The 23,701-nt window shown below is 38.6% G+C and overlaps 3 protein-coding genes across 5 annotated transcripts in view; 2 read left to right on the top strand and 1 right to left on the bottom strand.

The window, feature by feature from the left end:
• LOC118166869 (claudin-22-like) lies at nt 1-21,169 on the top strand. Of its 2 annotated transcripts, none has more exons than XM_035326050.1 (4): nt 1-663; nt 7,663-7,755; nt 13,059-13,174; nt 21,032-21,169. In XM_035326050.1, the coding sequence occupies exons 1-3, from the start codon at nt 188-190 to the stop codon at nt 13,102-13,104; spliced, it is 615 nt and encodes a 204-aa protein (XP_035181941.1). In that variant the 5' UTR covers nt 1-187; the 3' UTR covers nt 13,105-13,174; nt 21,032-21,169. The 2 variants fall into 2 exon arrangements, with proteins under 2 accessions (XP_035181941.1, XP_035181942.1); XM_035326051.1 differs by lacking the exon at nt 21,032-21,169 and adding an exon at nt 13,618-13,755.
• LOC118165829 (claudin-22-like) lies at nt 2,044-2,700 on the top strand. The gene has a single exon (XM_035324160.1). It carries the CDS (start codon nt 2,044-2,046, stop codon nt 2,698-2,700), a length of 657 nt encoding a protein of 218 aa, XP_035180051.1.
• WWC2 (WW and C2 domain containing 2) overlaps nt 3,564-23,701 on the bottom strand; it is a 99,099-nt gene continuing 78,961 nt past the window's right edge. Inside the window, exons 15-23 of one of the 2 annotated variants that reach the window (XR_004750769.1) lie at nt 22,797-22,989; nt 20,955-21,119; nt 20,050-20,168; nt 19,071-19,263; nt 16,975-17,139; nt 14,951-15,043; nt 13,607-13,849; nt 7,474-7,612; nt 3,564-6,197 (exon numbers count right to left, since the gene is read on the bottom strand). Coding sequence is in view for 1 of the 2 variants with exons in the window: in XM_035326044.1 (XP_035181935.1) it covers nt 6,131-6,197; nt 7,474-7,601; nt 13,607-13,849; nt 14,951-15,043; nt 16,975-17,139; nt 19,071-19,263; nt 20,050-20,168; nt 20,955-21,119; nt 22,797-22,989 (1,366 nt within the window). In the remaining variant the exon portion in view is untranslated. The remainder of the gene's footprint in view (nt 6,198-7,473; nt 7,613-13,606; nt 13,850-14,950; nt 15,044-16,974; nt 17,140-19,070; nt 19,264-20,049; nt 20,169-20,954; nt 21,120-22,796; nt 22,990-23,701) is intronic. The other variant, XM_035326044.1, reaches the window with a different exon arrangement.

Raw genomic sequence — 23,701 nt, 5'->3', positions numbered from 1 at the left:
TGAAACATTATATTCGTGAAGAACAAAAAAGTGCTTGAGAACTCACAAGGGGTTAACAGCAAAGGCTTATATTTGGGGCAGCAGAGAACTAAAATCATCATAGCGTCCACCACGGCTCAAGGTAGCAGTTGTTACAGAGCGGCTGGGGAGACCTTCCTCCTTGAGCCTCAAGGACTGCGCTCTTACAATGGCCTTGGCCTATCGGCCAGTGATGCAGTTAGGTGGCATGTTGTTATCTCTGTTGGGATGGGTCCTGTCCTGCCTCACTACCTACTTACCCCAGTGGAAAAATCTTAACTTGGAACTGAATGAACTGGAGATCTGGACCATGGGACTCTGGCAAGCTTGTGTTGTCCAGGAAGAAGGGGGAATGCAATGCAAGGACTTTGATTCTTTCTTAGCTTTGCCTCCAGAACTCAGGATTTCTAGGATTTTGATGTTTTTCTCCAATGGATTGGGGCTTTTGGGCCTCTTACTCTCAGGATTTGGGTTGGACTGTTTGAAAATTGGTGAAAGACAACAGGATCAAAAGAAACGGCTGTTGCAGTTTGGAGGAATGCTCTTCTGGATATCGGGGATTACGGTTATTGTCCCAGTTTCTTGGGTTGCCCACTCCACAGTCCAGGAATTTTGGGATGAGAATATACCAGATATTGTTCCCAGGTGGGATTTGGGGGAAGCGTTATTTGTTGGCTGGCTTGCTGGATTTTGTCTTATATTAGGAGGATCCCTACTTAATTGCACAATCTGTTCAACTGAAGTCCATCCATCTTCAGGCCATTACGCAGTAGCAGAACAACAAGATCAGTGTCAACACCTGGAAACTGAAACCAGGCCTTAAAACCAGGGGTTTTTAGTACAGAAAGACTGCCCTATCTTTTCCAAACTCTAGTGCAAGCCAGAAGCTCGTTCCGTAGTAATTCAAAGGACTCTTTGTTACTTAGCTGATTCCTAAACTTTAATGTTTTCTTCATAACTGGTATTTGAAAGTGGTGTATTTTCTAACCTGTAGAACTATTTAAAATGGTGTTTTACAGGAGAATGCTGAAGTTTTTCATAGACTGTGTAGAAAAGGTGCTTTTATTTTCTCAACTGCACTGTAAAATCCTCAAGATGAATATGCATGTTCTGTTACGTCTTGGCTTTTAACCAAAATACGTACGCTTCCTTTTCATACGAACCCAATTAACTGAGCCGCAAGGCTTGATTCCCTGTCGCAATTTTCCACTTGCCTAATGCAGTGACATATGAGCTTGAGTGTTTTTTCTCATCACAAACAGTCTACGTAAATTAATTGCCTCAAGTTGTTTTTCAGTGTACTAGCAAATCGCTGTGCTAAGAAAACTGTAGATTCCTGACATGCTACCAAGAGTTGTGGATGTCTTTTTGTGCATGGGGTATTACGGTGTGGGTGCTTCATACCCAAGAAACTGTTTACCCAATGTAGCACATAAAATTGCCCATACACATCATTCTAAGATCTGCATACCTGATGCACCAAAAAGAGGCTGAGATACACAGCCTTCAAAATACCTGCCTGTGTCAGCAGATAGTGCACGGAGGCTTCTTGGTATCTATTCACCTACTGCAACATGCTGCTCTCACCATATAGCTGTTAACTTTAAGCAAATGATACTTAATTGGCCTCAAAGCAGACAGCCCCGCTTAAGTAGGAATATGCCAATGTGGTATTAAAATATCTTGTATTTATGGTTCTTAGTTTAATTTAAAACAAACTACAAAATGCCAAAATTAGCAGAGCTGCTCTAATGCTCTAGCAGATCGATGCACAGCAAAGTATATAATTAAAAAAATTAAATAACTTACAAATGCAAACTAATGAAAGATGAGCCTAGCTGTGGTCACACCCTTCAATTACTGGTTTACCACACTACTTCCCAAACCCCCAAACACTGCACATAACATAAGGCTGGAGGGGGAGGAGTATTTCATGCTTTATAAAGCATTGTTTTAACTTTTGCCAACATTCAGTATATATTGTCTGCAAAAGCAAGCAGTTCAGTACTTCTATGACTGCTAAAAATGAACTTGGTCCACAGACACAGGCTACAATTAGTTGGATTGCTGTTGTCTGCACTAGGATGGATTTTAACCACTACCTGTAACTATTTACCAGACTGGAAAAATCTCAACTTAGACTTAAACGAACTGGAGCTTTGGACTATGGGACTCTGGCAAACGTGTATAGTCCAAGATGTGGGAGGAACACAGTGTAAAGACTTTGATTCTTTCCTAGCTTTGCCTCTAGAATTCAGGATTTCCAGGATTTTAGTATCTTCATCAAATGGACTAGGCTTTCTGAGCCTTGTGATCTCTAGTCTTGGTTTGGACTGCCTAATGATGGAGGACACAGAGCAGAAGCTAAAGAAACAGCTGTTACTTCTTGGAGGAATACTCATGTGGGTATCTGGAGTTCTGGTCCTAGTCCCTGTTTCTTGGGTTGCCCATAATATAATCCAGGAATTTTGGGATGAAGAGATCCCGGAGATTGTACCCAGATGGGAAATAGGGGATGCACTGTTCAGTGGCTGGTTTGGGGGATTTTTCATAATTCTAGGAGGCTCCCTACTCCTCTCCACAGTCTTCTTGTCATCTGAGCATCAATTACCAGAACAGTATATAATGGCAGATATGCAAGACACCCATCAGTATGTGGAAACTGGAAACAGAAGACGTTGAAAAGGGTAGATGCTGAGTTTTCAGATTTCTTACTCTTGCCTTACAGTAAGGAAAGGCTGCTGAACGGACAGGTTATTGTTTACAAGACTGAGGGCAGGGATTGTTTCTTACTGAGTAGTTCCTTCAATTACGCTAATGGATGAGCTCTGCAGATCCAAGTCACCATTGTTTTTTCTCCAAAATCTGATCAATTGCAGTGTTTGTGTGTGTTTTTAAATTGTAAATGAGTATAAAATCTTGGATCTCTAGGTATGCATGGAGACTTGACCATATTTTACATGGCAGAAGCTGTACTGATGTAGTAGGGCTGCTTTAAAGAATGTCTTTCTTACCAAAAATACTCAAGTCCTGAAAGAGTTTGTAGTGCTAGTTCAACAACCAATACAGAAATCTAATACAAGGTATAACCTTAAATGAAATTCCAGGGACCTATATTCATTTACACCAGTGTAAACTAAATGTTCTCAATGTCATGTAGTACAAGATTCTCCCTCCAGACTGAGTGTGTGTGCACATACATGATCGAATATGTTCCAGCACACACACACACACGATCTCTGGTAAGCCAGCAGTTTTGAATAATGGTAAGATGCTGCCTGGCGGAGAGTTGACTGTGGTCATCGCTATTGAAGTTCTTATTTAATGAATGTAAAGAACTAATCTAAGTGTATGAATAATCTTCTTTATAACTTATCCTAAGACTTGTCAGTGATTGATGTGAACTTTCTATAAATTGCAATGATTTTACATCGACAAATCTGTAGCAGCCATCTGTTTCTGCAAAGAGCATATGAAGACATAGAACAGCAATAAAGGAAATAAAACACTGGTCTGGAAAAGAGCTTTGTTTTAAAAAAAAAAAAAAAAAAAAAAGTATTTTCCAATCACTGAAACACATGGAAAGTGCAGAGACAAGTTAATCTATGTGATGTATTTGCATACTCCTTACAGACAAAATTAGAACAGAAACACATTCAGAATATAACCTGATTAAATATTTAGTTCAGTCCTGAGCATTTGATATTTAATACAGTATAAACATAGCAATAGTTTTTAAAAAATGATTTGTTCTATTAAAATTTCTGCTAACCTTTACTCATTTGGCTAAATATTCTTGTACCAGTAATATTTAGATTTTGAGATATGCAACTGCGTGATATTGGTACCTGGAAACAGAACTAATTACATTTATTATACCCTGCTGTGCAGAGTAAATTCTACTTGGAGTAATATTTATAATTTTAAACTGATGGGGGTTATTTGTATGTATTATTTTAGCTTATTCTATTGAGTGTTTTGAGTGTGCATAATTTGAATTAGTTAAAAACAAAAACAGAACTGTTAAAGGCTGCCTATAAATACGTTCAGCCTTATCAATGCGGAAAGGGAGGCGCACAAATGTTTTAAGTCTCTCATTTTTAAATGAGTTTTGGAAGCTAAAGCCAGCAATACTTAGGTTTTGGCCTTACCCCATGCTTACAAATCAGATAATACTTTTTGAAGATTATTCAATGTGTGAGAAAAAACAGCTAAGCTGGCAAGAATTTAGACAGCTCTAAATACTTTTCACAATAGCATCCTTATTTTTATGGCCAGAACTGAACTATATTAAACAGAACATAAATAAGACTGTAAATAAATAAAAGAAAAATCATAAAGTATACCTCTAAACATTATTCTACAAACATCTTATATAATCAAATTGAGAAGTTGAAACTGCCAACCTTCATTTCACCTCTACATTAAATAATCCCAGACTTGTTTAAAATTGACCTTTCAAATATGAATGTTATCTCAAACCCAAGAATCAAAAAACAAATGGGGCATTCATAAAGGATGTTCAACCAGTCATAATGCCCAAAATAGCATGTCTTGCTATACATTGAAGTGAACTGATGCGTTTGTGCATAAGAAAACCCTTGGGTGAGGCTTATACAGACCTCTCATGACAGAATTGTCAATCTGAACTTCCGACAGCTGCTACCATATTGTGGTTATAGGCACTTCCATTTTCTCACCAATTACAGCCTTTTTGAAAGATTAAGACCATGCATATGCGGCTTGTTGCTTGGGGAAGAAAACTTCAGTCACTGCATTAAATACATCTGAGTGCAACGTACTAAGTAGAAAACAAAATAATTCTGTCTACGATGTCTGCCTACTTTTACAGTCCAAACAAGGTAAAACCCCAACTGCTATTACCCAGAGAGGGCTGTGTAAACATCCGATGTTCTGGACTTCTAACAGAATGAATACAAGTTGATGTTTCTTCCTAGGAGGCTTCTTCATATAAAACAAATTTGAAATGTGTTCTTCGTATCTACTTATTAAACCTGTGCACGCTCAAGTGCATACAGGGTCAACTGTGTATTTTTAACAATGTTTTGTACCGAAATATGCAAAGCCTTCTAGTCAGGATCTTTTCAGATCAGAGAGGGTTTACTTTACCAACAGACTGAGTTACTATCTGACAGATTTTTCTATTGGTAAAAATACTTTAATAAAAATCTCTTTGTATTTGAAACCTAGTGAACATTGTTATATTCTGCTAGTCAGCAATAAGAGCCTTTAAGACAAAAGATTCGTATAGAGGAAACCCTCACTAAGTGTACAGTGGCTATAATAACTATTCTGATTTCAATGCTGGTATTACAAATTTGATTCAGCTTCCAGTTCAGAAAGCAGCTGCCCTTTTGGTAGTCTCATAGTAAGTTTTTAGGGTTACTTGTCTGCTTTGTCTTTCCTCACTCTCCTGCAGATGCAAGAAACCTTTTAGTGCAGGTTAAAGTACTGTACATTCACAAAACTGAACTCTGGACTCTGTTTCTTCCTATAAAGTATTAAAAACAAAAACAGAAGAAATTTGTTTTCAGAAACAAAATTCCAATGTGGGTGATGAATCTAATTAGCAGCTGTTGTGAGGCAGCCTTGATGTTTTGGAAAGGAGTTTACAGTTGTAGTTAACTTCAAACTATGAAAGTCACACTCTTATACAAAAATATTGCATGGCGAAACAGCCATCTTCACAGTCTGCTCACATGAAAACAGTGAAAAGATAAACAATCTTCTGTTGAACGTAATATTTCTCAACACAGTGCGGTTCAACAGGATACATGCTTAGTACTGCCTTTGTTCCTTTGTTCCATCTTTACAAAATAAAAACACACATGCAATACATACAAACTGTACAAAATCAGCATCAGTATACCAAAATTAATCTACTTTGGTTTTCTGGTTGTTGTTGGTTGTTCTTTTTTTTTTTTTTTTGTCTTTTTCAGGCATACAACAATTAAATTCACTGTATTTTACAAATAAACATATCAACAGTGAATGTAAAATAGAAGATCTTTAAAAGCAGGTCACTAGAACTAAAAAGTTCATCTAAAAAAGAGATGAGCAAGTGGGAAAACACTTCAGTGAAAATGCATAATTATACGTCATCAGCTGGAAGGGCTGGTATACTGATCTTTGCTCTTGTGAAATATGCTATCTTCTCCCTGAAATTAGAAACAAAAACAAGTTGTTATTTCACCATTTATGGCATGACTCTATTGTCATCTACTGTAGAGTTGCTAATGTCACAGCGTAGTTCTGTAAACTACAGGCTTGGAAAAATACACAGTAAGGAAAATACACAGACAATTTATTTACAATTGCATTTGCCAGAATATCTTCTTGTAATTCCTTTCTTAGGCAGACTTTTGTAAAAAGCAGCTGCAATATTGAACAAGAAAGTCAATGTTTCAGTAATAACTGCAACGACAAGACTAAAATATTGATATAGTCACCGCATTTCCTGTGATGATATCTGGGGGGGGCAGCGAAGAAAAGGCAAAACATTTGATTCTGACTTTGGAAAAGGGAAAGAAAACTTAAGAACTAGGTCTGAGCAAGCAGCAGAATTGTCATCCCAGTGTCCAGTTGTTTCCCCTGTGCTGTTACCATTTCTGTCTCTTAAAAACTGAGAGATTACTGAAGCATAACAAGTTTGTACGTGCTTGTCTGCCAGAAGGCTAGAAAGCAGATGATAAATACTGGGGGCTTAAAAATCAAAGCTCAGAAGAGACACTCTTCTTGAGAGCTTCAAAATGTCTCTGTGTGATTAGTCTGAGGCCACATCATTGCACCAAGTCCAACTAGCAGGACGACTACAGTTCAGCCTTAGGAAGTAACTGTTTGTCCAAGAGACTAAACCATCTTTTTCACCGGTAAGCTTGAGTTCTGATCAAAAATAGTAGCCCAGAGCAAAATCAACTATGTAAACGGGATTCCTGGGCTAATTGTGTTGTGATTAGGAGATAACGGAGAAGGGAGGCTTACTATACCCTTCTTGCAGAGGAATGATAGTGTCGTAAGCACTATCACGTGTTTCTGTAACCTTATGCAGCAGCATTTCTGTGATGACTGTTAAATTACCATCACCGTCCCCCCCCCTTCTTTTCAAAAAGAGTTGCTGAGAAAATGAAAACTCTTTGAAGATGCTGTGAATTCCATACTGAAGTTAAATAGCGCAACTGTAACGCTTCTTTGCTGAGGAACCCTTTCTGCTTCTCTCACCCTACTTCCTTCCCACTACCACAGCTCAGCTGCCATGTGAGCAAGTTACCCAGCCCTCTGAAACTCCAACTTTTAGCTGCGTTAGAAAGGGATGATGTATCTTGCAATTCAAAGGTGTGTGGACTTTTATTGCAGGTCATGTTTAGTTATATTTAGAAAAAAAAAATGTTACTTAACTACACTAAAAAAAAATGTGAAAAAGCATAAAGGCCATACCTGAATGACTGCACCTGCAGTGGCACTTTCTGGCTTTGCTCCCGTAACCGGCATACATCCTTAGAAGCTTTCCTCATCAGTTTCTCAGCACTTAAACCTTGTTTCTGCTCTTCTTTTGACTGTTCAGCCTGTAAAATAACTATAAAATAACTATATTTTGCTAATAATGAGCAACTGCTTATTTTACAGAAATGACAAATTCTTCCGTCAACCAAAATCTCCACACAAAGGGCCAGCAAGACAGAAGACGTTAGGAAGTCTAAGCAATGCGTGCTCAGTAAGGTAACAGAGCATTTTCTAAAAATATAATAAAAACAAACAAAAACATGTGCCATCGTAGGTAGTTACTAAGTGCTGTAAAGTCGATATTTCTTAGGGCAAGACCTAGACAGTTAAACAATTCTTAAATTTGTACAAACAAATGCTGTCTATCCAAATGTCTTTTTGGAACTGAGAAACAGTAATTCTCCTTCTGTGTAAAATATTTTTATTTCCTAACGTCAGCTGTTAGGAAAATTGTCTATACCTAATCTGAAATGACTAAATGATGAAATTATTATTATTTTTTTAAGAGGGCTCTCAAAATACACATTCAAGTTCTGCTAACCTTCTTTGCAAAGTTAATATTCATGAATTCTTACACTTTTATTCATGACACAACACTATTTATGTTTGGTTTTATATACAAACCATATTTACCGTTACTCAAATGCATGTCAATTCTAATACTTGCAATAACGCTTTATTTTTTTTTTGTTAAAAATGCTAGGATGCACTAGTCTGAAAGAAATGTAAGACTAAAGACATCCTTTCAAATTGCTTTCACCCAACTGAAAGTCTAGCTTTATTATCCATTTCAGCTTAAAGGTGTTTCTGTAATTTTATGTGAGAATATACCTGTTTTAGAACGTTATAATGCTTACTATATATTGAACTGGTTAGTGGGAAAAACAAAGCCATAAAATAATTTTCTTCTGCAATGTATTTTTCACATCACCATCTGCTACTATTAAAACGCTTTAGTGAGGGCATAAACCAAAATGAGGTTAAGCTGATGCTAAATGCACACAAGAAAGTATGAGTGGGAAATACAGCCACTTATCATTAACAAATGTATTCATTTTATTACATCAAAATTTTCTAGTGAAATCTACTGTAAGTCCTTGTTTTATGATGTTTAATAAGGGATTACAAACTGGTAGAAGGGTAGCTACAAGACAAAGACATTTTGTATAAAACAGATGTGCTTAGCATTTTCTGTAAGGTAGCCCCTTCCTTATTCTATGAATACCTTACTAGAGACCGCAAATAAGAGCTCAAGGGAACAGAAGCTTTGGAATAAACAACAGGCGAAAGATGAGAACTCCCAAGGGGTGTCTTTGCTCCATGGACACTGATTTCCATCTCAGCAGCCCTTGCTGACTTGCTTCTCCCTAGGGCTGGTGATAACCATCAATGCTCTCTCAGTCCTAATGGCAGTGAAATCATAGACCTAGTTGAAGGGTTCATGTAAGCCGCTTAAAGAACACAGATTTTACATGTGGATAAAGACTCATTCTTTCATTTGTATTGTAGCAGTATCAAAGCCAAGGCAAGAACACCAGCCTGGTACCAAGGTACCTGGCCTGGTTTCAAGGAGCTTTCTTGATATGAATGCAGTTCAGTAAATACCTACCCACTAGTAAGCATGTGCTGCTGTTAACTTCAGTTCCCAACTCCAAAAGAGCAAAGATTTTAAAGTGAAATTAACCTGTAAACATTGTTTCCCCTATTAGTTAGTGAACAGAAGTTTGCAATCTACAGCTGGTAGTGTATTAAGTAATTTTATGTATGTCACTGCCCATATGTTTTTATCAGATCCCCCAGCTAATATTTATCATCAATGCACTAAACATACAATTTTTCAAAACTTACTAATTTTATCTTTTCCCTAATTATGTGCAAGATTTTTGTGACCACTGCATTTCAGGCTAACAGCATCAATATAATGACTTCTTTTTCTTGATGCTGGCCATGCACCTTGCTGATATTGCACTCCTTATAGTTTTATCAGAAAAATCCTTTAATTTTTTATATGCATGAGATTACTCTGAGCCAACAACATGTAGTGAGAGACCAAAGGTCTACAGACTTGTGATCTCTGTCAGACAGGTGTCAAATTTATTTTGAACTAGCATGTCAGGCTGCAGGAAGCTAAGAGACATTCCCTGCTAGTGCAGAGCAGCAATCTCCAACAGAAGGAAGGAGCAGACAACTGAGGGAAGTAATCTCTCCCATTTGCCACAGCTACCTCAAACACGGATTGGGACTCAGAACTTGACAGTTTCAGGATGCTCTCAGGTAGACTTTGATCTCAGTCTAGTATGAGCACATGCACATGACAAGACTGGGACTGTATTAATATCATGCTTCTTGACTGATTCATAGTCAGTCAATCCTCCATCCATCTCAAACACAAAGGCACGCTAATACTTTGGCTGTGCATTCCTTAAGCACCAAAAATCTGACCTCAGCCAGAGAGGAATCTCGGTATCCATGCCTAACTTAAGCATGAGATAACAAAGAATAAGGAAAGACAAGCAAAATTAAAGCTGAATGCTAACTCCTGTCACGTTCATTTTTTTTGTATAGAAGAATGAAAGTGAGCCTAAAGAAAAACTGTTAACTGTGCTAAACACCAGAAACAAGGATATGTTTGTGTTATTAATGACACAATTACAGATTACTTTTACATAGAACATGTATTGGAAAAAAAAGGTATTTGTGGCTATACACAGGAATCTTTTTTGGACACATGCGTAGAGGAGGTACTTCAAAGGACGCTAGGTATCTGAAAACTTACTTGTAGCAGGATTTAAGACAAACTTTGAAATCCTGGATGATTTTTCACAGAAATGCTACCTAAACAAGAAACGATGTTTGTGCTGCACAGAATTACCTACTGTTTTTGATCTGCAGTTATTAGTGGGCTTTACATTCTTGCTTTACTTAGGAATGCGTGGTGGGCAGGGAAGGAATGGAGCCTGGGCATTGGGCTTCAAGCAGAGTAACTGTGTGCTAGCAAGCAGCCACTGATTTGCAGTATCCCCTACATCTGCAGTTTCTTTTTCCACTTGAGATTCTCTCAGTTTTTCTGGCACTTCTAGCTGCTGCATTAGTCTGTGCCATTATAATGCCTGCAGGATCTCAAAAATAATGTATGATGATGTTCTGTGGACTGCTGTGCTCTGCTAACCCAAGAGGAAACACTGACAGCAGAGTACAGCATTCTCAGGGTTGTTTTGTTCCGCGGGGGAAGGCTGCAATGATACTAAGGGCAGAAATATTTCTAGAAACTTGGTAAGCACTGTTCAAAGAAGTGGAGTGGCTGTGATCATTGATCTCACTTTCAGCTTGGAAAGAAGGACTTAAATGCTGTGCTGCAGCCTGCATGTATTTTAAGAATGTATATTACTGCCCTTACTCCTCATTGCAGCGTGTGTCACTGGGCTGATAACTGACTCCAGAAATATACGATATCAGACACCTATCTCCTTGGAAGAGCTGGCTGAAATAAGAACGCACAAATCCAAAGGATTTGTAATATTAAACAGTGCTCTATTCTAATCTGAATAAGGTTGTTGGTTTTGTTTTGAATTAAACAAACAATTTAAAATGATTATCCTGCACTGAGCATTAGATACAACTTATAAACTTCTAAACAAATGTAGATAAATTTCTTTTATATAAACCATTATTCTTATAGGTTAAATTTTTCAAAGATCAAACACATCCAATGAATTCAAATAATAATAAAACATGGATACAACATGTGATATTTAAACATTGTGATGTCTTACTCCATTTTAATCAAGGGTCTTTCAAAATACTTTTCAACACTGAGCCTGAACTGTGCTAGTTTTTATAGCCATTTTAAAACTTAGCTAAGTATGGCCAACAGCAGAAGCCAAGGAAAGAGACAGACAGAGAGGACAGCACTGGTCAAGAACAGACTTGGGAGAACACACTGGGAAAAGGCTTTGTTTTCTAAGCTGATGTCAAGGCCTTCTTGAAGTAGGTGATATCACTCTGGTTAATGACCTCTGCTGGATTTTTCTTCCATGAACTTATCAATCTGCTTTTTGAGTCTACATAAACTTGCGCTACTCACAATGTTTGGTCAAGAATATTTTTACAGCTTTTAGACATCATGCTATGTTTGTTTAACTTGCTACCCCTTCATTTCCCCATTTTTCATATTATAAAAGATGATGAATATACAAGTGCTCTCCTCCACATCACTCATGATTTTACAGTTGTAGCTTTAGTTGTAGCTATTTGGCAATTCCTAACACAGAATATTTCCTTCCTTTGACCGTAGTTGTTCACCCTTCGTAGTCTTATTATTTATTTTGAGATGGGGAACCATACCGAACAATGTTTCAGTTGCAGGTAGAACATGTATTTATATCATTAAAGAATGATGACTTCTTTTGTTCCAGCTTTCTAATTCCCAATGTCTTATTTGCTTTTTGACATCAGAGCACTGTGATGTTTTTGTTTCTTGTATCTGCAATATCTCATTCCTAATTCAGCTAATTCAGCTAATTTGTATGTGTAAATATTAGGATTATCCCTTCCCTGCCCTACACAAGGCTATTTACCGACATTAACTTTTTAAAAAACCGTTTCTTACATATTAAGAGGTCCTCTGCAGCTTGTTAAAATTGGCTTCCATTTTTACTACTTTGAATAACTTGGTGTCATCAAAAACACTCATCTATCAACTATGAACAGCTAAAGAACACTAATCCCTCCTGAATGTCACCACCAACCTCCCCCCTCATCGAGAACTGATGTTTACAGACTGACATAGATAGGAAGGGGGCTCCAGGGGGCACCTGCTTCAACTGCCTGTTCAGAGCAGAGCAGGTGAGAGCTGCACGCTCAAGGTATTGTCCAGTTAAGTTTTCAGTATCTCCAGTAGGGGAAAAAATAGAGGTTGTTTTTTGTTGTTGTTGTTGTTGTTGTTTGTTTATTTGTTTGTTTACAACCTCTCTGTGCCATTATTTCAATGCGTGATCATAGAATGGCTTGGGTTGGAAGGAATCTTAAAGGCCATCTGGTTCCAACCCCCTGCCATGGGCAGGGACACCTCCCACCAGACCAGGTTGCCCAAAGCCCCATCCAGCCTGGCCTTGAGCACTTCCAGGGATGGGGCATCCACAGCTTTTCTGGGCAACTTCTTCCAGTGCCTCACCACCCTCTGAGAAGATTTTCTTCCTTGTATCTAATCTAAATCTCCCCTCTTTTAGTTTAAAGCCATTATCCCGTCCTATCATTATCTGCCTGTGTCAACAGTCACGCTCCAGAAGAGGATGATCACCCTCACAGTTTAAAAACACAACCAAACGCCCCCCTAAAACAGAACAAAAAACACTTAACATCCAACTTTTTTCATGTATTGAGTCAGAATTTCCCATGGTCCAGCTTGTCACTGCTGCCTCTCATCCCTTCCATCCTTCTTCTTGTCTTTACCCATCTGAGGGCATCCCATCTTAGTTAGTTAGATTAGAGACTGAATATATATTTGTATGCTTTTAGAGACAATCCCATGGACAGCAGAATTTGGCTTTAATATGCCAAAATTAGAACAAGTATGTCCTGCCTAAGGAACTAAGCCACAGTGGGAGTACCGCCCTTCCCGTACACCCCCTCTACTGTAAGTAATGGCCATTGCCTCTCTCTACCTGTTAAAATGATCTTTTGGCTACCAGTTCTGTGAAGGCTGCAAATCAGCTAATGCTGGAAGACAAAAAGCATACGAAACTCTGTAGGCATATGGCTGGGATGCCAATGTTAAATGAACTTTCAGGTAGACACCTCTGCTGTTTTACTACACCAATCACACCTATTACCTCAAATAATAGAGTTTCTACTCTGAATTACTACAGCATTTAGATAGGGGTGCTACAAAAATGCCACTTCAAATTCTAGGTGTAAATGCTGTAGTATGGACTAATAGAGGAAATAATGTTTACACATCTGAATTACATAGCGGAAGTAGTCAGCTCTGAGCTTCTGTAAAAGCATTTGTAGAAAAGGTAAGGGCATATCTCTGTTTAATCACACAAAATCTGTATGCTGCTCATACCTGTTTTTCAGCTTGTTTCAGGAGTTTCTGAAATCGTTCATCTTCAAGCACACACAGGGGAAGGTCTGTCTCTCCTCTACCTTTCATTTCCTCAAGCTTCTGCTTAAGATCCCGCAAGGCCTGAAGCTCATCATTCAGTCGATTCTGTCGTGTGCGTGACGCCTGGAGGTCCAGCTCCAAGTCAAGGGAAGTGCGGATAGGGCACTCTTGCATAGCTCTTCGCATGATCGGTTGGCAAACAGGCTGAATCATTTGGGAAAGAGAAAAATAAAAATTAATATCCAGAAAGGCTAGTGCAGAATTTGACAGAATACATTCAGAAAAGCTCAACTGTCTTCTGTTAGCAGAAAGTTGCTATGATAAGATCCACATCCAAACATCCACCTATTCTACAATTATTCTTCGGTCAGTAATTAAGAATAAATGCAAAAGTTTCACCAACCACTTGTAGAATGATATATTGACAGGTTAAAACCAAAAAACCCTGGTCTGATTTTCAGGACAGCACAACAGCAGTAATCCAAAACTATGCAGACTTCCCCATAGATTTCAACAATATAATTTATTTTTTACTCAACATTTGCTTTTTCATGGCCCAAGCAAACAATGTTATGAACTCTGTAAACAGGCACTTTTTTTAGTATACTTCACATTTATTTACTATCCTTTCACTGTGCATTTTCACATGAATAAATTGGGCAGTACAAGCTGTCCTAGGCTATTTTATACTTCTTTCTTATGCCAAATATAATCCTGCTACCTGGTAACAACCCTTCTGGGGAAGCGTATTTTTAGTTACAATCAAGGTTAAAATACACCTCACAACTTATAAGAATGAACTCTATGTAAAATAAATATAATCTTACTCTCTTCTCCTTCAATCACTTTTTTACTCATACACTCTTGGAGAAGAGTAAATCAACTTTAAAAGCATAGCTGAATCCTTGAAATTTCCATCAAAATTTGCTCGAGATGCATGCTGCTGATGTTCACATTTGTGCAGCTTAAGCTGCCTTGGGTCTCTTTGTAACGCTATGGTTCTTTAACTCAGTCTGCTTTGACGGTAACACATTAAAATCCAATAGCAGATGTTGCAATGCTTGAGCACCAGCATCTTGCTGCTGGCTCCAGCCACAACTACAACAACGTAAGCTTTGTCGGTGGAGGATGGTGAAGGATGAAGACCACTGTGGGGAGGTCTCAACCTGAAACTGTAGAGGCTACGTCTGGTAACTTGCATTGCTTTTGCTCAAATACTTGAAATATAGCATAAGGCTTAAGTTATTTGCTATTCCTCATCTCCAAACTCTTTGCCTTAAACCGCCCAGGTAACGCAGCACTCACCCGTTTAACTCTCAGGCTCCTCCTTTCTGTGGCGTTTCTCACAAAGAGAGACTTTTTGGCTAGTGTTGAGCTGTCACTGTCACTTCGATTCAACTATCAAAATGTACATAATGAACAGAGATATAAAGCATCTTCACATACAGATATATCTGTATTGATAAAACCAGTCAGAACACCTCAGTATTGATCATACAGGTAGGTCATTCTTACTATAAAACACACAAAAAAATAACTAGAGTGTCTACTCTAAATTTCTGTTCCTATGCCAAGACAATCATTGATCTTACTGAACAGCAAGTAATTTATATTACATAAATTAAATTAAATTAAATAAATAAAACAGTAAGTAATTCAGGAATCAAGGAAGATAACTGGCTATGAAGTACCACCAAATCACTGGCTGGCTTCTTTGTGACTGCAGACTATACTATGGAATTCATTTATTATGGGTTTCGTTTACTTGGGGCAGGCTTTAACAGATTTACCACAGGGAAGGAAAATTTCTGTAGACATGCACCTGTTTTTTTGTATTACTATTTGTAATAAGTACAAGTGTGCGTACAGCTTCATTCAGAAGTACTTCTTCCTTCTCTAATATGCACCACAGAACAACAGTAGTTTTTTTCTTAGTTATAGCATCAGTCCCATATACATCAATGCAGGCTGATCGTTAGATGCATCAACATGCGTGGTGGTAAATCTTCAAAGAAAACAGAAGCATCTATCTAAATATTTATTTTCACCTCCTCAGAAAAGGACAGATAAAAAGAATCATTCTGCTAACATTTCAATAACCAACTTGCCAGAGCCCTAAAGCATGTTTATACAGGACTGACTGGGAGTTGGGGGTGAGAAATAAAATTCTTTTGCAATATGAATACACTTCCCTAGAGAGAAGTCTGTCTTTTCACCACGGAGATGCTGCTGGGAACTCACCCCTGGGTACGCACAGGTGGTGTTCATCACTGACCACCACTTTAAGCACTTTTCAAGGGACATTTTTCAAAGGTGCTAACAGACTTTGGGTCTGTCCTTTAGGCCTCAAAACTAGTTTTGTTTGTTTGCTGTAACATCATAGGAGAATAGGTGCTTTCTTAAGCTGGGCTACTTCTTCTGAAAAGAGACCAGCTGGCAGCTAGCCAGAGCACACCCTTCACGTGCTTTCGAGTACGGTACCACAGAGCAAGGCAACCAACATTACTATTTCCAAATGATAAACACAACCACCTCTGACTGAACTGGAGAAGAATTAAAGCATCAAGTACTTTAAAAAGTCATACTTGTGTGAGTAGCCTGTAGAAACTGAAGATCAAAATAACCTGTCTTTTCTAGGGTGTATGTCAGTGACAATCTATAGAGCTGGTAGTCCATGCTTCAAATCTTCAAACATGTGATTTTCTCAGTTAGCTTAGCAGCAACTTTTTTTTTCCTTCCCGTATTACCATCTATAGAGACTGGAGAACTTTGTCATCAAAGCCATGTTTAAAACTTAGCCCCTAGGATGTGCTCACACATCCTTCAAAGAGGTAATTACAGCAGGATTCGGGTTGCCCAGGTTTAAAACCAGTTAAGATACAAAGTGATATTTACAATTGATGACTGAGCTCTTTCCACACTGTTACATTTAAATGGTTATATTATTAAAATATGTTAACGTAATGGCAATTTACAGTGAACTCTATTTTGTTTTAACCAATTATTTTGCCGTGTGAGAGCTGTAGCTGCTCATGTGCAGCAAAACACTTTTTGCAGACAGCCAGCACAGGAACAGGACTTTGTTACTTCTCTCCAATGGGATCTATTTTTGCCCTAGTAAAGGAGTTTTGCAAGAGCACAAAACTTTGCTGAAGCCAGTTCTACTACACATCAGGTCAGTTAGGGAAAGAACAAACTGAGAGAAAGCACAGGCTTTGCCTCTTGCAGGGAAAATTGGTACATGACTCACTGTCATTAATGCATCATTCCCAAGAAGTTAAATGACTCCTTAGTTAATAGCTCTTCATTCCAAGTGTTTTTCCTCTTACCCTACAGATGTATTGGTTCCGCTCGCCTGGAGAGAAGGTTTGTGAGCGCACTATCATGCTGTTCCTGACAAAGGGACGCTGTCTGGAGCTCCAGCTGGCCCTGTCCTTGGGTCGGACTGTTGCATTCTCATTAACTGGTTCCTCAGTGTTAGTCTCTTTATCAACCTATCAAAAGAAATGTGGTTTATAAGAAGTACTGTATCCAGACACATGCCACTGCATAGTTTCTATGTCTTCAGATTTTACAAGCATTCTTGTCACCTTACAAGGGATGGAAAAAGACAAGTAGCAAAAATCATCTTGCACAGAACAGAGAAGCTACGACAAATAAAGAAAAGAAAAATCCCAAATGTGTAGAGGCACTGGGGGAAGTCTTTGAAAGAGCCCTGTGTATCCAACCAAGGCTTCTGCCTTTGCTGCCCTGGAGATGGTCTGATACAGCCATGGTACAAGTGTTTTGGTTTACCTTTTGCAGAGATTATTATTATTGTTGTTATGACTATGCATTTTGGTTTTGTTCTGCATTTGCAGAAAAATGAGGTTCTGCCATGCCCTAGATGGTGCTCGTGCACACTGCAAACAGCAGCTGGGAAAGTTGCATTGCCCTGGCCCTTCCATACAGTCACACAGCCCCAAAGGCCCAGCAGCGGGGCTTCTATGTGGCAATCTGCAGAGCTTTGCCAGCCTTGTGAAACCCAGGCAGAAGACATTTCTAGCTGCTGTCCTTCAAAAGGGGCCACTGCCTAGTATGGTTACCCCAAGCGTGTCACAGGGAGCCTCAGGTGCAACGTCCCCATAGGCGGCGCAGTCTGTGCTAACATGCAGCAATCACCTCGACAGCAGGGCTCCAACAAGCACTGCAGCAGCTGGCACGTTTGATGTTACTGATGTGCGTTGGGGCATTTTCTCCAACTCAGGTAATTTAATGAGGTTCATGGATTTGAACATGCAGGTGATAAATACAAGGGCCTAAATAGCACACCTACAACCCTGAGAGGCTCTGGCACAAGATCGTCTGTGCTGTGGCTGGTTTGTAATCGGGTCTGCTATGTCTTTCACTCACTGTCCAGGTCCAGCCCTGGCTTAGCAAAAGACTTATGTGTGTGTCTAACCTTCAGACGGTCTCCTTGATGTTTCCCCTTGCTGAGTTAGAGCTTTGATCTATATTTGTCTGCTACCCAAAAGACTGTCAGAGTCCTTTTATACCACAGCCTTCATTTGGCATCTTTCCACGTTAATTAGAAGTTAATTACAGTCTCAAGCAAGTCCACCGAGGTGTCAAACTTTTGTATTGTCACAAACTTGAAGGATCAAGCTGACATTACTGTCTTTTTACCTTGCTATTTTATAGAATCTGTATGTCTAATATATGCACCAGTACTTTCATTAAAATGCTAAAAAGCGTTCTTAAAATTTTATTTCTAGAGTTTGTACTACCACATCAAGCATATCTGTGTGAAAGGTTTTCTAAAGGTGCTCTCCAAATGGTGGAGTATAATTTTAGGTAAACAGTTAACAAGAACATGGAATTTGTTATGTGCAGTGTGTGAGTAGTTCAACAGTACACAGTTTAATGCACATTTTGGAATTTTATGTTAAATTAGTCTTTCTGCCTCCGCTCTGCTAAGCAGTTTTTGTATTTCATGCCCTAATATAAAGAGAAGAAATAATGAAATCCCCTCATTGTTTAAAGATCTGGACACCTGTTCTGTCTCTCTCTGTTTATTAGAAGGGAAACAGAGCAGATAAATCAGAAGAAAATAGGCAACAATGAAATGGGCATACAGAAATATTTTAACTATGGAACTGCACCTGTACCTTAAATATTCTCACTGTGCAACAAAAAAAATGCGAAGATGGACATTTTTAATTAATCGTCTTTAACTTAAAAGCTCTGTGTATCCTATCTGTTAAATGCCTTCTGTATGGTTCAGAAGGGACCACACCAGTTTTGTTAAAAGTACATTCAAGTCCTACAGCAAATGTCACACCAAATTGTGAATGCTCAGATATGACAGATTTCTAGATTAACTGCTCAGAAACAGGTCTTCAGACATAGCAAGATGCCACAGGAATGCATATTCCAAGATACTCACCAGTGTTAGTATTACCGCAGCTTGCTGGCTTTCATGGCCCTCTTCACTGTTCTCTCTGTCCTTGTCTTCCTCCGTTTCTGCTGCATCAATGAATAACCCCATGTCATCAGGACAGCTGCCTTCTACTGCCAGCTTAATGCCATCTTCCTCTTCATCAACAATTTCATCAGATGCTTCTACGAGCATTTCCAACCTGTACAAACAGAAGTAGCCCAGGTTTATTCTTGAACTGATAAAGCCCACCATATCCACCATAAAGGTATTGGAAGGCCTTCACCCATGTATAATGTATGCATTTTTTTTTGACAGGGAAAGCAAGTATCACTGAAATGCTTCCAAGAAGTTTACACGAAGGCACATTTCATTATATGCACCCGTAAAACCCAGCAAGCTCTACTACGGATCACCTTCCGGATCATTACGATAACACTGTGCTATATACTATAGCTGTGTGCTGATAACATTGAAGGACGTTGGTCACAAAACCAATGAGCAAGTCCCTCCTTCCCCCACAATAAAGCATGTATTTATTTTTACACTGTAGCTAAAAAATTGCATGGGAACACAACTCAACATAGCAATTTAGCAAGAAACCTCTTTCTGGGGAAAGTTGACAGCGTCTTCAAAAAGAAAACAATCAGTGGAAGTACCTACATGCTGACTCTGTCAGGCAGAGCTCTCCCTTCAAATCCTATTAATGCAACTAACACTTAACATGACACATTTAGTACATCTCCAGTGGCTTAGACACCCCAAATGGGTTCATGGGAAGATGTGCATGGAGGGGCATTGTCAATGGGAGTTAACAGAGCAGCCAAGATGTTGTAAACCTAAAAGAAGGTGAATGAATTGATCACAAAAGAGAATGAGAGTTCCCTCCCTGCCATCTCCTCTGAAAGTACAGCCCTTTAATTTGTCTAAGGATAGGGAGAAGGAACAGATTCAGGCCTGAACAGTAAGGGGAAAAAAGTGGCTTTACCAGTCTTCCTCAGAGCCCCTTTGCTCCTGTTCATCCTCCTCCTCCTCATCTTCAGCCAGCTCTTGTTCTACTGCTTCCAGCTCAGCAGATGTCCTCTCCAGCAGAGCTGACACAGCATCCTGCTTACAAGGAATGAGAGGAAAAAACAGAACTGAGTGGTATATAACATAAGCAAAAAAAATCACAACTCTCACAAGAGCTGTATTACCCTGGTGCTCCCTGGTGCCAGCAAAAATGCAACTTAGATCACAAATACAAGGGGTTTGAATTGTCATTGTATAGCACATTAACTAATAAATCTCAATCAAACGTAGATTATTTGTAAAATGATCATGGAATCAAATCTATTTCTGTCATCCTGTAATACCTTGTCTCTCTTCTCCCCTCATATTTGTAATATCACTAGGTAAAAAAAAAAAATAAAAAAAATAAAAAGAAATAAAAATTGCTCTTTAGAGTCACATTTTTAAATGTAGTTCTCTTAAGGAGTCATTGAAGCAGAAAAGCTTATTTAACTAGAAAAAATGGCAAGTGTTTTGCATAAATGGCTTTTTTTAAGCATACAAATTCAAATAATAAATAGCAATTTTTAATACACACATATGAAAGGCAATGGTAAAGTTAATAAAAGCTTTGTTAAGATTATTTTCAAGAAGAAACAGCTCAAGTGTCGTGAACTGGAGTGCAATTTTGTAACCCACTATGAAGCCTCATCGGTAGCCACACTTAGCAACTAGTTTGTAACACCATATAAGACCCACTCACACAAAAAGTCAATATGAACAAAACTGCAAGCCTGGGTCTTGGGGGAGGACAATTAATATGCACAGAATCATAGCGCAATGACAAGTAGAGTCTCTGGCTTTTTTCCTTGTTATTACAGTAATAGCCAACACATCACTCACCAAGTCCAATGAATCCGAAGACTGCTTGCTTAACAGAAATATGGATTCTTCATTCTGTTCCTTGTTTTTTTTGCCAGGAATTTGCTTGCAAGGCAAAAGGTTGTACCACAGAGTACAAGTCTCATCAGAAAGCGATAAATCTGCCAGACTGATCTGAGTTCCAGCCTGCACAAAAATAAAGGGAAAGAAAGAAGTTTAAATCTGTCATTTTCCTGCGAGACAGCTGAAAATAAATTCTACAGAATTTATCAGGTAAATTAGGCAGCACAAATTTGACATGGATCTTAATTTTCTTTTTAACTGTACAGTTTTTCTATTTTCCTCCCTTTCTAGTTAAACAAAATAAAGAGGAGTACATGGGAAGGCCCACACTGTCCATTCTGCTGTCTTTTGTTTCAGTATATGGAATTTCTCCCCACATGCACACACACAAATCCCTCTCTATCAACATAACACACGCCTGCTTTCTATAGCATTCAATAATGGAAAACTATGTCAGTGAAACCTGCAGCGTCAACTCACAGAGCAGCAAGTTTCAGTCAATTTTTTCAGTTGTTTCACCACAAAAATCATCAATACGGCAAACAATAATGGATGACCTTGTTTGCTCTAACCAGTGAGGAAGCAGATGAAAAGACACTATATAAAGGAGATTAAGAAACCCTTTCATTTGGACAAGCACTAACATCCACTGAGTTGGCACTCTGGGAAATTATAAAATACTTGGTTTGGGGCTGTGCCTTCGAGATTACAACCCTTCGTTCTTTGGCAAAGCAAATCATCCTCACAGCTACTTGGCTGAGTACATAGCTCTTGCCAAGACTCTGGTCATGTTGCCCAGGGCTTTCTGCTGCAGGTCATATTCCCAAGTCTTTCATTTGATCCTGTGATTAGATTTTTTTGTTTGTTTTGTTTTGTTTTTTTCCCTTCACCTTTGAATCCTACGTTCTGTTGCATTTTTGTTCTTTGATTGTTCCTTCACCTGAGGGGAAACCTCTTGGTTTTCTTCACATCAGTCAAGCTGATGAGTTCAGTCTGCTAACACACTGAGAAAGGCCAACACATCCCCCAGGAACTAAGTTAACTTCTGCATTTTTGGAAGTGAGAGGCCATTCCCAGTAATTTGGTCTGATGAACCCTTACAGAAATTCAGCATCTCTTCAGGGTGTTTAAACTAAAAATCTCACAGTGTTACTAAGTCAGACTCACTGTGAAAAAGTAAGCTGATTTGCACCAGAAAGTGCAAAAGCAATCTGAAAGTAAATGAAGCATCACTGATTAGGCAATGACCACAATTAACAACAGAATACAAGAAAGTTTGAAATAGGCTGGTCTATGAATGTTATGCCTTATTATTATTTCTACAGATCACAAAGACTAAAAAAAGTGAACTTAATATAACCTACAACAATGTGCAAAACTTTATTTAGCTTAATTTTGTTCTTTGTGGCAAGTTTTGATAAGGAGGGTTCACAATGATTTTTTGGGACGTACTGTGGCTCTCATTCAGCTTTTTACAAAAGCATAGTGTTAGAGTAATGTTGCATTAAATTTGTGATTTTTAATATCTAAAACTGCAAAGCTGCAGTACCAGTCTATAGCTAAAGGTAATGCAGTGTTAGAATTATCAAAACACCTCCTAAAACATCCATCCAGGCTTAGATGGTGTATCTGGAATTTCAGAGAAAGGCAGTATTTTAGATATTAAATCAATAAGCATAAAAAGGAGAAAAGAAATCTGAAGCAAGTACTGTGAAATTTCAGTGGCCCTGACCATCAAAAAATAGAGGAGACACAATAAACAAATGCATGCCAAAAAAAGCCAGAAGTAAACCTGCATACCAAGCACTCCTCCCGACGACTTCTACTAACAGCACAAACATCTATTCTCAGCGTCTTCTGGAGCAGTGTTACTTGGGAAATGGCCACTCTGAATATCTCGTTGAATAAAATGGTCTCCATGGCCGGATGAACTTTTGTGCGGAACAGACAGCTGATATCGGTTGAGGATGGAAGTACTGCTACTCTAATATACCTGCCGGGAACAAAACCAAACCTTTACCTGTATTTAAACTAGCACTTGCTGATGATGTGTGATAGAAGTCTACCCCAATCGTCTAAAGGACTGCATGGCAAGAAAATGAAACAGGTGGAATCAAATAGGTGAAAAAGAGAGAAGGGGCCAAAAAATTACCCCCCCCACCCCATGCCTTGCACAAGCATTTCCCCAAAAGGAATGTCTGCATCTGGGATGGTAGTAGCAAAAGAGGTACCTATTTCTGTCTCTATCCAAATTTATCCTCTGGTATAGTACTGGGAAGAGTGAAGACCATGTCACAGACAGGAGGAAACATGATCTTAAGGTTAGTTACAAAAAAAAAAAACAGGTAGAGGTAAAAACTAAGGTCTTAGAACAGTGTGAGCAGCACTGAAAAGCAGCAACATGTCCTTTAATCTTTTAAAAAAGCAAACGATACAAAAACTTCAAAGAAAATAGAAAACTAAGAAAAATGATGGAAGAAAATAGTTAGGGCCATAGCTGCTTAAGACTAATTCATAAGACATGAAGTGAGACTTAGAAGAATGCGGCCTGAAAGCCTGAACTTCAGTTGAGGAAATATCTTGAAATTGTTAGGCAGCCACATTCTATTTATTTAACAAATATGGATGGATACTGTGTGAATAAAGGGAGTTAGCACCTAACTTGAAAGTCTCACTTTAATAGTGATTTGATGGAGTGAAGACAT

Source organism: Oxyura jamaicensis, chromosome 4, assembly GCF_011077185.1.
Source record: "Oxyura jamaicensis isolate SHBP4307 breed ruddy duck chromosome 4, BPBGC_Ojam_1.0, whole genome shotgun sequence".
In the NCBI taxonomy this organism is placed as follows: domain Eukaryota; kingdom Metazoa; phylum Chordata; class Aves; order Anseriformes; family Anatidae; genus Oxyura; species Oxyura jamaicensis.
Note: the sequence above shows the minus strand (reverse complement) of the source record. Positions and strands in the feature narration are given on the sequence as shown.

Bases quoted from the DNA above. Each gene is read 5' to 3' on its own strand.
- LOC118165829 (XM_035324160.1), top strand. From the start codon at position 2,044: ATGAACTTGGTCCACAGACACAGGCTACAATTAGTTGGATTGCTGTTG.
- LOC118166869 (XM_035326050.1), top strand. From the start codon at position 188: ATGGCCTTGGCCTATCGGCCAGTGATGCAGTTAGGTGGCATGTTGTTA. The intron at 664-7,662 runs GTGGGATTTGGG...CTTATTTTACAG, and splicing joins ATACCAGATATTGTTCCCAG to AAATGACAAATTCTTCCGTC. The intron at 7,756-13,058 runs GTAACAGAGCAT...ATGCTTTTAGAG, and splicing joins AGCAATGCGTGCTCAGTAAG to ACAATCCCATGGACAGCAGA.